General features: G+C 43.3%; 2 protein-coding genes across 5 annotated transcripts in view; both read right to left on the reverse strand.

The window, feature by feature from the left end:
- RAD51B (RAD51 paralog B) overlaps nt 1–16195 on the reverse strand; it is a 434917-nt gene that overhangs the window by 390894 nt on the left and 27828 nt on the right. The window lies entirely within an intron of this gene.
- On the reverse strand, nt 10169–10672 carry TMEM229B (transmembrane protein 229B). Its single transcript, XM_017741627.1, has one exon. It carries the CDS (start codon nt 10670–10672, stop codon nt 10169–10171), a length of 504 nt encoding a protein of 167 aa, XP_017597116.1.

Here is a 16195-nt window from a genome sequence, read left to right on the forward strand (position 1 = left end):
CTGTCTCCATATAGAGGGCTTGGCAGAATGCCCTGTGCTTTACAGATATTTTTTGCTGGTAACAGAAAAATCCTCCTGCAGGGCTGTAGGGCCAGCCCTCTAAAGCCCTTGACCCTGAATGTGTAATCTCCCTGGAGACCCAATGCACATGAAGAAATATAATCTTCTTGAAGCATCTGCTGTCTGTGTTGTGTTAAAATATGACTGGGATGCAACTGTCAAATCTCCAGCTCACTCAGTGCAGAATCCTTTACAGGGCAATAAAAAACCCAATCTCTCTCTATTGCTTTAAGGAGGGTTGTTTTATCGTGGCTGCAGCCTGAGAGGTATCTGTATCCAACAGACATTTCACATGCTTTTGTGTCCTTGGAAGGCAACAGCACACAACAGATGGGAAACGGAGCCATTTCGCGAGGTCGCGGTCATGGCATCACATGCAAATCCTTTGCCCACCGGGACCTCACGGCACATGAGCTGTGCTGGGGAAGCCAGGAGGAGTTTTCCTGCTTGCACAGTGACAATTGGCAAGAAGGCCTGGGAGGACAGCCTTGGCAAATAGATCAGTCTGACAGATCAGCGTTCCCACTGGGCGTGAAAGGGAAGGAGAGACATTTCTTTTCATAGAAGACACAGAGAAAAGGGGCATCTCCTGTTTTTTAAATTTCTTTATATATTTTTCTGAGCCAGTTGAGGACTTGGTCTCTGCTTGGAATACATAGGTATAGGAAGCAGAAAAGAGTGCTTTAAATGCAGAACTAGCAAGGAAAGAACAATCAAGATGGCTTGCCAATGATACTCAGATCTGCTCATTTCAGTTTTCTGTATTTTTTTTCAACACTGTAAACTCATCTCCTTGACGTCTGCCCTGCCCTTGTTCTCGGTCTCAGTCTTCCCCTCCCCCACTTCTCCCTTTAATGCTGATGTCCTCATTTCCCCTTTTGTGCATCTGACCCTTTCACTATGCAGGGATTAGTATCTCACTCATAAATATGTGAAATAGATACGCAGATGATTTAATTTGCTGAGTTTTGTAGGGCTAGTGAGACAGACTGGCATGGGGAGAAGGGTATGTTCTAGCAGGTCAGCTGGGTACAGGATGAGTAATGTGAAACACCAGCACCAGTCCAGGAGGGAGACCTCAGGGGGCAGGGACAAGGTAGTAAAACATAAAGGCCAGGCAAATATGGAAGAGCAGAAGACAAGGTCAAAGATGTCTCTGCCTTTCCCATTTTTTATGACAATATCTCCCATTATTTATCTTCCAGGGAGAAAGGACAAAAGGGGGGTACATGAGAAGAAAAAGGGGACCAGAAATCCACCCTGGCTGCTGGTGGTTCAAGTTGTTGGTAGCTCATTCAGGAAGAGATGCCAGAGGAGCCAAGAAAAATGCTGGTCTAGTGAGATGGTGGCAAGCTAGGAGGGAGGCAGAGATCTGGAACATGGGAAGATGGCAGTAAAAGCTGCATAACTGGGTGGGGGTGCTGGGGACTGGGGACACAGCTGATCTGAACAGGGATTCCTGAGGAAGGAGAGACAACAGAGTGGCCATAAGGAGGTGACAACAAAGAGCTGGAGGTAACAATGCTGTGAAGCCCCAGCCAAGAAAAAATTGTCAGGTAGCAAGGATTAAGTCCTCGGATCCAAAACAGGAAATAGAGATGAACACTAAAGCCCTAACGGGCAATAAAACCTTGCCAGGAGGCAGCTAGTGAGGCAGAGAGGAAGGACAGGATGGGCAATGGAAGATAAAGCAGAGAAATAAGGTTTAATGAACCATACATGACAGCAGTCAAGGCCAGGTTTACTGCTGGCTTTGCTGGCAGCCATAAGGTTACAGGTAGCCTTGCTGGGATGGTGTAACACCACAAGTTTCATGCTGGGTGCATGCTCAGAGGTCAGTGGCCAGGACAACTGCAGCCTATGCTGTTGTTTGGAGATGTTTGCGCTACTTTCAGCAGTCATGCAGCACAAAGCCCCAGTATAAGCACACTGCTGGGGGCCATGCTGTCCTTACTGTGAGATCAAAGGACAGCTGTGTGTTGTCATCACACTTATCAACTAAAGTAGCATTATCATTACCATGCTAACTGAAATCAGCCTCTGCTGAAGAGCCAGTTCACCATCCAGTGACATTAATAATCTGTTTTGCTAGAGAATGCCAGCATCTGGCTAAGGTGGACACCTGTGTGTCACCTGAAGAGGAGTCACACAGAGGAGGCTCCTAGTGTGCCACAAGCCATGCTCCACTCTGGTATTGCTGGCATGCTCAAATCATTATCAGGGATTTGCCTTCCTGTGTGGCAGACAAGGCTGGATGGAAAGGATCAACAGAGGTACCTCCTGGATGTTTTGATCAAGCTCTTTTATTTGTGGAACAGAGCTGGGATGTTTACTCTTATCCTTGAAAATTTCAAGAAACTTTTTTTAATGCTTACTGTCTCTAATAACATAGCACTTACAGATCCAATTAGGGACATGCTCACATCAATGTGACGACAAAAACACGAGGCCTGGCCTGGAGAATTTGCAATGTGACTGAGATTGGAGACAGCAGACAGATCAGTGGCCAAAAGATGGAGCAGCAGAAGAACAGGACAACTAGGATCAACATTACAGCCTGGGTGGGAGTACTTTTGGTTGATGCCTTAGCTGAGGAAAAGGAGTGGATGGGATGGGTTTGACTCAGCAGAGTACACACTGCTCTCCTTAGCAATAATAGAGTGCATACAGGCTGGAAGCCAAACCCTATCAAAGGAACCAGAATGCCCCCAAGTGATAACTCCCCTTTTTTTAAAGATGAAGCAGGATAGTATGATATGTTTGCCTTGGACTTAATCTGATTTAAACACCGTATGTAAAATATATTTGAAAAACCTAGGCCTAGCTTCTTTCTCTGAGCTGACTGCTTAACGATTAGGGACTTTAATACCCTGACACATCTAACTGAGGCCATACCAAAGCACACAGACATGCAGCTTGCAAGGTCAAGAACATTCAACTTAGATCTTAACCTTTCTCATATGTATGTGGACTTTATTTTAGATATTCTCTGGATCTCATCTGCTCAAGAAAGTGGCAGTGAGTGGGCAGCTAAACAGGGGATGGCTGCTGGTAGGAATTACAATGCAGCATGTATGCCACCAGCTATGTTTGTGCATCTAAACATACTCACTATGTGTATACACATTTATGTGAAAGATGAGGTGAAATTATGTACTATTCTACATTCATTGAAACTCGGAGATTGACCAGAGAAGCTTTTTGCTGAATTTAGCCTTGAAAATCTATTGTGTTCCACTGTTATGTGGAAGGTAGAGCAAATGCACTGAACAGTAATTGCATACTTGTTGCTATACTTCTACCTGAAGGCAAGTGTGTAAAATGTTCTCTGCTTTTCAAAGCACTGAAAACCGCAACTGTTGTAGGCTTCAATGGAAGGTACACTCATCAGCAATCATTTAACACAGCATTTGTGTTCAGTTGTCAAAGGAGGGGTTCAGACTAGGGTAGGGGGGCTTGGTTACTTGTCACTGCAGCAATGGGCTTGGAAGCATGGAAAAGGACAGGATACCCCAAAGGAGCTGCTGGAGAAAGAGGAGCAGTAGGAAGAGCTGTGGTATCAGATGAGTGGTCTGACAACAGAAACAGCATCACAGATAAGCTCTGCAGTAACAGCAACACGAGCTGATAGAGCAGATGGTCACCTCAGTTTAGCCTTTAACATAGCTTGTTGCCCCTAGCAATATTTACCCAAAAGTATTCTACTGATGGAGATGGGATTATGTAGCAGACAGAGGGAATCAGTCCTATTTTATACAAGATACTGGGCTATCGCCTCTGACAGTCCCTTCATGTGCTGGGCAGACAGAGCAACGTGATGATATGCATAACCATTTCTGGGACAGCTTCATATGGTGGAAACCAGGTAGCACTTTCCCAGTTTCCCAACTTTGTTGGAATGTTATTAACTCACTCCACAAATATGGAAACTTGGTTAAGAGGTGAAGTGTTAAACTCCCTTTTCTCTTTCTGAAATGGCCTTTTGGGAACTGTCAGGACATTTTCATTAGCTCCTGATAAGTGCTATTTGGAGTTAATTCTGACCCACTTCAGTAATTCTTCAGAAGGAAGAATTATTTCATTAGTTTGTGAAAAGCACTTAAAAAATCCTTCAGTGAAAAGTGAAAATACTGTTATTCTCATTCCCAAAATACTACGTAAAGAACCACACTGAAATAGCAATATAGAAACATTGCAAAGGTGATTAACTATGATGGAAAGCAAATTCTGCACTAGAAAGTGTCCCATATTTGAAAGGCCAGACATCTGTAAGCATATGCACATCTCAGCTATTTAATAAACGTTGTCTCAAATGCATGTTTATGTATTTTTATTAAGGAGCAAATTACTTGTATTTCCTTCTCTTTCTTCTGCATTATAGCATTAAAGCAGGACAGCATGCCAAACAACAGTATAAACAAACAGCATCACCAGATACTTAAGGGTCTTTAGCTCCTAAATTGACTAAAGCATAAATACAAACTGACGTCAAATATTTGGGATTACGATTTAAAAACTGCTATTTTCTGAGACACTAATGAAGGCCATTCATAGCAGAAAATCCAGTGCCTAGACTAGGAGGAGTGAGCTGCCCAGACTCCAGAGTGAAGAGTCAAGGAAATGATCTGCATCTCTTAGAATAAAAAAACTGCCAATTTGCTTTAGACCTGTGAGAAGTGCCAGATACAGAGAATATGAAGAGCTTCTTTCAACCTGTCTAGGTCTTGAAGATTTGGGAATGTCACAACAAGTCCTTACTCTGCCACCATGATCAGCAGTGCTTTTATCACCCCCTCTACTCATCACAGTCCTTGTACGGTGGAAGCCCATCCTGGCTGTGCACTGGAGGTGCACAGCACAGCCCGTGCAATGCAGAGTGCAGTTGTGTGATGCTACTGACCTGCTCCAGAGCTTAAGAAGTCACCTTCCACATTTGGTCTTCAGGGTCTCAATTAAGCAGCTGAAATTTTAAGCAAGTAAGATCTCAAGTAAGATCAGAAGCAGTGATGAAGCTCATTTGGATCTCTGTCTTTCTTCCTCTTAAGCATGGAATTAAGAGTACATTTTATAAGGCAAAATGCATTCCTGAGCAGGCATTTGTACTAATTCAGGTCCTGAAGTGGTAGAGCCAAATGGCAGCACACTCTGAAGTGTTTCTATTCTGCTTCTCAGCATGATTAACTCAGCAGGATGGAGCACAGCGCTGCATGGCTTTTAGTACCTATGCTGGCTTAATGAGCTGTAGCTTGCATATCCCAAGGTGACGTATTTTTCCAAAGTTGTAAGCTGGGAATCACCTGGAGAGAAAGAGGACTGGACATTTTAAACGCTCCTTAGAGTTCAGAGTAAGTTCAAGCAATCATACACTTTGGGGCAAGCAAACATTTGCGTTTCCACCAGTAGTGAAGATTTCAGTGGGAAAGCACAACTTTGTGTTTGAAGATGCGGTGCCTTTGGACAAACTAACCGGGGGACGCCCAGCCCCTGCCTAGGACTTCTGTCAAAACAGCACCTTTTCCTTCGGCATCTGTGCTAGCTGCCCAGGGGCCAAAAGCAGAGCACATACTGGGGGCACCACCTGCTTCTGTAAATTTCCTCTTGTTCACGAAGCAGGAAACCCAGTGGTCAAACCCTTGATGGAGCAAACCCTTTCCATCCTAGAAGACGTAAGCTACTCCACATGCTACAAAATCACTCTGAGGTCTGTGGAAGCCTTGCTTGTGATGAGCCTGAAGTCCAGAGCCTTACAGCCCTTAAAAATCAAAGTTCCCCTGCCCAAGTGGTGACAGACCTGTGTTAGCATAAAAACTTGAGTGGTGCCAACGCCCCTGAGCACCTGCAGAGCTTGCTCCATTCTCTGGGACAGAAGGTGGAAGGAAGGGAACGTCCCTTCCCCAGCAGTTGGCTCAGGGCACTTCAGGAGGAGTAAGGGAAGACAGGTTCAAAGGGAGGCCATTTGCCAAACAAGGACAATGCTCATCTGTTCTCACCAGCTCTGTGATGCAAAGTGGTCATTAGGTGCCAAAGCAGCTGGGTGAGGTGACACACATTACTAACAGCTTCTGGTTTGCTAAGGGGCCATATAAGAAGAAAAATTTCTTTCTACAACGGGGGATAGACCACAGAGGGTTTTGGCAGCTGCCACTGTGCAGGAAGGAAGGGGAAGAGAGTATTCTCCCCCTCAGATGGTTCAGCTGCAGTTTGCAGGCAGAAGTGGAGGAAAAGAGCTCAGGTCTGCAAGCCTCTCCCCGAATACAGGGCATATTTGCATGTATTCAGGGCCTAGGATAAACTAAAATAGAAAAACATTTGGTTTCAGTTCACATCGTGGTTGTGGCTCACGTTTTATTTACAGAAAGGGCAGAAGTTTCCATGAGTGAAGAAATCCCCTTTCTTTCTCTGCAGGTTTAAGAAAACCAGTCAGCAGCAGAGCAGTGCTACTGAACTCAGGACTTCAGTCACCTGCTTCCTAATTCTCAAAGCAGCTAAAGCCCTGCAAGTCTTTTTTTTACCTTTTATAGTCACAGGACTAGTCAAGCAAAATCTTGATTGGATTATTCTGCTTTAATTACAAAATGCACTCAGACCAAAGGCACAATAGTACCTGGTACATATGTACACATTTCTCTCAATTATAACACCAAAGACCAAAATGCCATCTGGTCCTGCTGTAGATCAAACATTCCCTTCTGGCAAGATCTTTGGATTATGAACAGATACCACAGTAATGCTTGAACTGCCTCTTGTGTGAAGGAGACCAGACTCTGTATTTATTTATCACGTACTTTGAGATCCTTTAGGGTGGACTATACATGAGATAAGCGAGAGAACAGATGCAAAACTGGAACCTTGGGAAGTCCATATCCCACCACCCCCTGGAAAAGAAAGGCAGAGATCAGGGTCACTCTATCTTTGCTGCAGTTAGGACAAGGTAGATAAATCACAAGGTTTTTTTATTGCTGGTGAACTCAAAACAGGCAACTTTAATCTACTGAGGAAGATACACATACAAACAAATGTTAGGCCTTGTGCGTTTTTTTTTCTTCTTAATGTAAATGTCTCTTCAACTTCAGTCCAGCTCCCGAGCTCTCACTGAGCTGCCACTGAGATCCTGGTAACGTGCTCTGGGCAGTTCTGCAAGATGTTGTAAGAAGCATCACATGTATTAAAAAGGGAGATTTTGCAGAAAAGACAAAGCTCTGACAGCAGCCATGTTGCTCAGAAAGGAGAAGTCTGGCTAATCCTGCTGCATTAGGTATGTGGTATTATACATAATTAAATGATTTAAGAATTTGCCAGGTCCTTTTCTGTTTCTGGTGTGCAAGCTGCAAGTAAAGTGCACTTCTGGGTATAAATTACCACTCTATGAAGATGCAAGAGCTGGGTGGTACACATCAGACACCAGTGGAAAGCAGACTACAACAGCTGTTTCAATGACACAGGCAATAAGGATAATGCCCTAGGATACGAGACGCTGCTGGGAAACCCTTCCATAGTTTAGCAGTTAAATATTACATAACTCAGCAAAACACAAATAAAGTGTCATTTATATGGGACCTTCTAAAGTACAGGCAATAACAGACACGACTGCTATTGCACACCAGGTCAGCTCTGTGGACAGCCAGTCCTCCACACCACATTACTAACTCCTTTTAACCTTTCCAAAGAGCTTTGTAACAGCTAAGGAGGAAGCAGGGATCCTAAGGATATTTCTGTAAAGCTGAGGGCTTTACATGATGTGGAGGTGGTGTAGGAGACAGCACAACACCACATTTAAGCTATGCTGTGAGAGGACAACCCAGCTTTAGACACTGCATTTGATGATCTTGACATAACCAGGGCCAAAATGGTGGGATCCCAATCCTCATTTGCACCTTGCAATTCTTGTTCTGGTTCAGTAGAGCTCATCTACATTATCCCACACACAAAGCTTTTTTTTCCTCCAGGTACAGTTTCAGGTGACTATTTTGCCTGGGTCTATACTCCTGAGACCAACACGGCTGATAAACTACATACTGTTCCTCTGATTTCATAACACTGGCATCGCAGCATCAAAAGAACTATCTGTTCCATGTTTGTTCTCTTTTAATTAAATGAACTATAAAAAGGGAACTCTAAATACCCACCTAAGTATTCTCAGTGATTCGGGATACATTGCATACCCAGGGCAGATTTGATTAACTCCTTGCCACCATTGTTTTCATGTGTCCATTGCCAGCAATGGATGCCATGTGAAAAGGGGAAGGGAAGGAATAAAATAATTGCTCTCTGTGTGATACAAAAAGGGATTAACACTGCCTTGTAAGAGCAGAACCAAGAAACAATTCTACTCACAGGGCCAGCAGTGCTTTTCCTCTCAGGAATGGCTGTGCCAGGGCAAGGAGCAGATTCACAGCTGAGCACCCCCTACCAGAGACAAGGGACCTACACAGAAATGGCCCAACTATTTCCAAAATAAGAGTGGAATCCTACAACAGATTTGCATTTCAAGCCAAATTATCCCTGGTACAGCTCTGCTGGCTCTGGTGGAAGAACAAGAAAAATTAATCTGGCCCTACAGGACAACTATGGCAAACCTTCCCCATAAATCAGTTCAGGAGTGAGACATCTGACAGCTGGAAGCTCCATGTTTCTTGCTAACTTCAAAGGCCAAGACTTGACAGAGTGAATTACAAACTTGTGGCTGCCCCTATCAAACACCTTCCCTGCACCATATCTGTCGTTGTACTCCATAAGTGTTCCCAATAGGTTAAATTTCAAACTGTCCCTGGTGCAGGTAGGTCTACAGTGAAGCCGCAGCAGTCCCTCCTGCTCCACCTCTCCATAATTGCTCTCACACCCTAACTCATTCAGGCAGAATATGACGAAGGGCGTGCTTTTCAGATGGGTGTTTTGCTTTATATTTTTTTTAATAAATGTATCAGGCAGCATGTTATATCTTTTGCTGCCTCCAATTACTGTCATGACAATATGGTTGTGGTTATTTAAAGCAGAATAAAAGAGAAGAAAAAGCAAATCCACTTGATACACTGAGCAGAACACTAGAACTGAACCAAGGCCTGCCAGTGCTGAAGGAACATGAGAGTCAGTGCCAGAGGACCAAATCGTGGATGCCATGTTAGCCACATGAAGGTTTTGACCTTCAAATACAATGGGCTGCAGGCAAAGTCATCGACATCACCAGAAACAGAGGAATCCCTGGAAAGGAAGGCAGAAAACTCTTGTGGGCTGTATAGTCTCTACAAGATTTGCACGGCTGAGATGGGAGCTGGAATGTGCAGCAGACCCCCAGGCAAGATCTGCTTTGGAGGGACAGAGGCGATGGGAAGACTTGCACTACTTCTTGCGCCTTTTGCCAAGATTCAGATAGCACAGATTATGGTAAAATTCACTTGGCAAAAAAGGCCTTTATTAGAAAAACAAAAAAAAGAAGAAAAAAAAGGAAAAAATTTCTAGTGAGTATCAGGACTGAGATTTCAAAAAGTACAAGATCCATATAAATTCAGCAAGATGTCCAGCACCAGATTATTTCATGGTGCAACAAAGAACCTGGGGAGAGGCCAATGGGACCTGGCGAGGGGAACACCATCTACCTCCCCAGCAGACTGCCAGTCTTAGGTACTTCTCAACAGATGGATTTTCCTTTTTCCTGCAGCATCTCAGGTCCCACGGGAGGTATTGGTTGCAAGCAAGCACCTGAATATTGCCTAATGGAGTAAGCCAATCACTAACTCAGCTGGCATGTCCATGCCCATCCACTGATTAGGTGGGGTTTTTCTGGATGCGTTTCTGATGTAGCATTTCTTTTTTCTTCTTTCTCCACTTTAAAGTGTAAGCAAAAGGACTGCTTTCATCAGTAATAAGTTAAAATCAGAAACGACCTAACTAACAAGTAACTGATATTGGTCCTTGGAGCCCAAAGAGTAAAATCCATAGAAAATCTACTGGTTCCATTTTTTCTGGTATATCCCATGCACACCCCCATTAGAAAAATGGGGTTTATGAATCTTATCATACAGCAAGGAGCAGTACCTCAGAGCCAGAGCTGTCAGTCTGTGGTAGAAGTCTAGGCTCTCTCAGATTGCTAAGTATGGTTCTAAGTCACTGCTCAATCCGTCTTCACGTGGCCATTGGCCAAGGCAACGGGGGCGGTGGGGGCCCCCGGCTCAGCAGTCTCATCAAATCGTAAGCGCAGGGTGTTTCTGATCACCAGCTGCTCCATGATGAAAGAAGCACAAAACCATGGGATGGCATACTCCAGGGTGATCAGGCCCATGAAGTCAAAATCAAACTGGGAATAGTCCCATGGGCAGGCATTGAACTGGCGTAGGATGAGGCCAGTGGTAAACTCCCAGAGGTATGTCCACAGTGTGTAAATGAAGCAGCGCACTAAAATGTTACACTTGTCTTTGAGATACAGATACATCTTCTCCACAATGAGGATGGAGGTGCCATAGATGAAGAGTGCCCACACACTGGTAACACCTGGGAACTTCCAGTTGAAGTTGACCACAAACTCCCAGGCAGCTGTGAACATCACCTCACAGAAATAGCCATGGATGGCGTAGAGGTACCATCGTGAGAAAGCCGTCAGGGGTTCTGCCGCAGCCATTCTTCTGCACTCACCCCAGCAGCACTCTGAAAGGAAGAGGGAGAGAGAGGGACAGAGGAGTCAATGAGGATGTCACAAGTCCTTGTCCCCTAGATGGCAACACACAAACTTGTAACAAAGGATAAATCTGAGAAAGAAGTGACTCTCATTTTTACCACAGCACATTTTAAGTCCTGGGGAAAGGTGGCAGCTTACAGGGCTCCATGACTCAGGATGGGCCTGAACAACATATACTGCTCTGCCTGAAAAATGGGATGCTGCTGGTATTATATTGGTGATAAGGAGGGAGTTGATAAGTACAAAAGCTTTGCCAGGGGCAAGGTTGCCAAAGAATTTACTGGTTGCAAGTCAGTAGAAAAATATAGTCACTCCACAAGGAGCACACATCACATGCTTGCTCTTTTCAAGAAACATCACTGTACCTTACCTTTCTGATTCTACTATGGAATAGATTAGATGAACACAGCATTGTAAAACTGGGTCTTTCCAGTCTCTATACCCAAAATGTTTACTGTAGTGTAAAACTGAGCTTTGATGGGAGCTGCAGCAAGGGAACTGCAGGAGAAAATTCTGAGATTTTACACTTAGAGACACCATAACTTGCACTCATTATTCAGCTGAACTTTTATTTTGGCTGTTGAAGAACTCATCCATTGTATGGCTAGAATTTGTAAATTAATCTTCTTATGGTGTCAGACTTCCTGATACCAAGTCAAAAAGCACAAGAGAGGCACTGAAATCCATTCAGATTTGGCTTCAGCACAGCAAAGCACAAAGGAGGAAAATAAAAAGGAACAGCTGAGCCTAGAGAGGGGTAGTTAGTCATGATAAATAGGAAATGAGAACCAACTCTGTCTATACAGGAAGAAATTGGTGAAGAGGTTTTGAAAAGGCACAATATGCTTATCACTGAACTGTTTCAGCACAATTAGCTTTTACACTTTCTGTAGAGATTCACAAGTCTGCCATGCTACAGTCAATGACACAAGGTGATTATAAGCATAATTTTACGGAAGCCTTGCAGATTTACACCACAGGATGAATTTGACCTCTTTCATTCTTAGAAACTTACTCTTTCAAGTTGAGTTTCTCCAGACTCCTTACCAAGCCCTATTTAACCTACTCTGCACTTGTCAGTTCTGTGGTGCAATGTGCTAGGAAAGGACCACACTAACCTTATGTACAGTCATTCCATGCCATCTGGAAAGAGACTGTTCCTGCCCTACCCTGTAAACACAGTGCCTCTCTGAACAAAGTATTAACATGCAGTACAACTGACATTCTGATAGGAGGTAAGAGAAACTTCTGTAAGGAAAAACGGAACTATAGTAATAAACATGAAGAAGATATGCACAGAGGAATATTGAAAGTGAAAAGAACAGAGCTGTATCCATGATCTGTTCACACCTCTCTTAACGAGACACACAACCAAAGCCTTGACAGTTCATATGATTTGGGTGCTTGAACAAAGACCCATTTTCTAATGGCAGAATCCATTTCACACAGGACACTGAGCCATCAATACATGCTACAGAGAAAGGTCAACAGCATATAGTGAGGATTAAAGAATCACTAGAGATTGCCTCATGTCTCCTAACAATTCAGTCCCAAGAAACCCTGCAAGACAGCAGAGGAGTTGGTACATGAGAAATATGCAGGAGGTGTATATCCACACAGTCCATAAGAAGCTGATGCGTAAGGGCACTGCAAAACAAGGACAGTTTGTCAATGTAATGTTACTTGGTTATTTTGCCAACACAGTTGATAAACTTAGGACTCTGAATCCTCATATCATTACTCCATTCTGACATAATTTCAAGAACAAATCAAAAATCAGAGGTACAGTAGTAAGAGAAAGCAGTAAGAAAGCGTCATGGTTTAAACCCAGCTAGCAACTAAGTGCCAGACAGCCACTTGCTCACTGCTCTCCAGTGGGATGGGAAGGGGAATCAGGGGGGAAAAAAAAAGTAAAACTCATGGGTTAAGATGAGTTTAATAATTGAAACAAAGTAAAATGTAATAATGTAATTAGCTCGGTCAGAGCATGATGCTAATAATGCCAAGGTTGTGGGTTTGATCCCTGTATGGGCCATTCACTTAAGTGTTGGACTTGATGATCCTTGTGGGTCCCTTCCAGCTCAGAATATTCTGTGATGTTTCTGTAATATATAACATCATTACCCAGAGAAGAAAATTATTGTAAAGATTTTACTAAGTTGCCAAGGGATTGTATGGTTTTCCTCTCTTTTCTATAAGCCTTTCTAACTTTTTCATTTGTGATCCTTAGTCCTTGCACTTCTCTCTACAGCTTTACATTAAATGTATTTGAACTGTTAGCTGGGAGCACCCTTGTAATTCTGAAAGTCTATTCACAAAGTTGGATCAAATGCACAGAGGCTCCTTCCCTCTCCCCCTCCATTTTTATTCCAAGGTTGCCCTCACCAATTATTTCCGTTGCCTTATACCTCCCTATAAAAGCCAAAGACTCATAGAAACATGTCCAACAAGCCACGTCCTGTTCTACTTCCCACTATTTCCTCTGTGCAATGAAGATTCCTCTTTCCTGTTTCTATACCACATGCTTAATAGAACTCTATTTATTTTCTGTTTCTTTTTTACTGTTTGCCAAATATTTAGTCACTACACTAGAAATCTGATAATTGAATGAATCTAGATCAAGTCTGGGACATCTACAACACAAGTTAACCCAATCCAAAGACCACCGTTGAGTTCTTTTGAATCCAATGGCTTTCACCACAACTGCAAAGAGACAAACATCAATGCAATGGCGCTGTCTGAATATTTGCCTTCTATACTGTCTTGCGCTCAGTTGGCCCAACCTCAATGGAAACTTCTTCTTACAATATGCTTGAAAGAGTCCTCACAGACTTTCTGCTGATTAGGAGCATCCCAAGACAGGGCAGATGCCAATCTGTGCTAGCCCAAACATAACTGGTTCCACTGTCCTGGGCACTAAGCAAATCCACAAATCACAGCTCCTCCTGTAAAATATTTCATCCAAAATAAAACAAAAAGTACACAGTAAGACATAAAGGGAATGGAGGATACATTTAGGGGGGCTATCACAAGCCACAGCACATCACTGCACAAGCTGAGGACTGTACAATTTAATGGTTACAAGTCACTTGAGCATTTACAAAACAATTAAAACTGCAGCTTTTCCCAAGCATCTTATTTCCCAGCCCCACCAAATTATTTGGTGTCTGGTAAGCAATACTGCACAAAAAGGCCTCAAGAGGGACATAAAGCAGAAAACTGTTGTTTTATTGGGCAGCAATTCATGATAAAAGAATCAAGCTGAAAAGTAGTTGTGTGACATTAGCAGGAGAAGCATCCAAACAGAAGGCCAACACTGGATTCAGTTAAGAAATACTGATTTGTGAAAAGCCTCAAGTAGATAATTGAACTTGGTGATGCAAAACTTTTAACGGAGTGACAGTAATACTGACCAAAAGGCTCTGAATGTATGAGAGCTATTCAGTCTCCTGAGGAAAACAAATGACATTCATTACTGAGGTACTTAGAGTGGGATGGGCAGTAGCTTCCTGAAAATCAGAAACACAGCTGCCAGCTATGCAATTGTCTCAGCAGAGAGCAAACAATGCATGGAGACTGCGCATGGATGACCATGCTTGCACTGAGGCTGCTCAAACTGTGCTATTTTGGGGAAAATAAGGCACTTTTAAATTCAAAGTTTTGAAAATGCTTTCCATCATCAGCAAATTACATTTCAAATAGTTAAATAGAAATAGTTCCTCTAACACAAAGTTATTAGGAAGCCTGAGCTAGGCCAGCACAAAATTTTTCTTTCTTTCTTTCTTTCTCTAGTAGGACCTTCTTTCCAGCTTGCTGAGAAAAAAAAGCCAAGTCTATGGAAACCATACATGGACCTCCAAGGAACACTCAAGTCCCTTCCCTGACTGCCCTGCCCGTTTGCATAACTCTGCTAGCAATGAAGGGGCCAAGAGCCCACTCCACCTAAAGGAAACAAGCGGGAAAGTATATGAAGAACTGAGTTTCTCTACAGAAATCTGGTTGCAGCACCAAGTTCACTGAGGCCACAAAGCTGGGAGGAGTGGCTGATATCCCCTAGAGCTGTGCAGCCCTTCAGAAGGATCTCAACAGGTTGGAGAGATGGGCAGAGAAGAACTGTCTGAAATTCAACAAAGACAAATGCAGGGTCCCACACCTGAGGAAGAATAACTCCATGCAAGGACAAAGAGGCAATGGGCAGAAACTGATGAACAGGAAGTTCCACCTGAATATGAGGATGACTTTCTTTACTGTGCGGGTAACTGAGCACTGGAACAGATTGTCCAGAGAGGCTGTCCTGTCTCCCATCACTGGAGATACTCAAGAACCGTCTGGATGCAATCCTGTGCCATGTGCTCTGGGTCAACCCTGCTTGAGCAGGGAGTTTGGACCAGATGACCCACTGTGGTCCCTTTCAACCTGACCCATTCTGTGATTCTGTCATCAGCGCAGGACTTTGACTTACAGCTGCAAGAAAGAACCAGGATTACACTTTAATATTTTAGAATTTCAACTCTGAAATGGGTATTAATAATCCCCTAGGCTGAGGTAAGATACAGGTAAAACTGATGCACCAGGCCAAGTAAGGAGAAAGGACTGACATCCCAAACTGCCCCACTTCACGTGAGACCCCTCTGTGCAAGAGGGGCACTTCCATACTCACAGTTGGTTTTGTAGGTGATGCAGCCTTGGCAGGCAAGAGGGAAGTGATCAGAATATGGACTGGTGGTAGACCAAGAAATAATGGCAGATTTGTCTCACACAAGCACTGCAGGGGAGACCTCAGTGGATGTTGTATTCACGCCTGATTAAGTTCTTGATCACTGCCTGGCTCATTTTTTTTCAAAGCTCTCCTTTGCAGTGGCTTTCTGCCCATTTCCCCGCTACCAAGCCAGACTGTGCTTAAAAAAAAGTATCTCACAGATTATCTTTATTCCCTTTAATCCAGCAGAATTATTTAGATGCTCTGGATGAGTGTAATGAGACTTCATCAAGAAAACTCTGAATTAACTCTGAAGTGCTAGTAAAAGAAAAAAACAAACAAAAACCTCCATGAGAGAATTCGCCTAATTCAGTGATGTCCTGAGGCTATGAATTCTGTCAGCTACTTGATCCACCGCAGGTGAACTTGAACTATTGCAGCATGTTTCTTACTCATAGTGCCCAGTTATTTCTGCAAGTTAAAAAGTTAAGGCACAATATTATTTTATAAATTCATATTTTAAATATTTACTAATATTTAGTTCTATAACATGCATGTTTGTATTTCTAAGAAATGCCTTAGATACATCTATAACCCTATATTACATATCATAATTACTCTTTAAATTTGAAAAAGTGCAACCGAGATATATACATAATTGGATACTTCAGTCTCTCCAAACGACAGGACCATGAGTAGCACACCACGCTGAAGTGAAGGGCACTTGCTTCTTCCTGCCCATGAGCTGTACTGCTAATGTCCTCCTT

This window comes from Corvus brachyrhynchos, unplaced genomic scaffold (assembly GCF_000691975.1).
Source record: "Corvus brachyrhynchos isolate BGI_N302 unplaced genomic scaffold, ASM69197v1 scaffold115, whole genome shotgun sequence".
Taxonomy (NCBI): Eukaryota; Metazoa; Chordata; class Aves; order Passeriformes; family Corvidae; genus Corvus; species Corvus brachyrhynchos.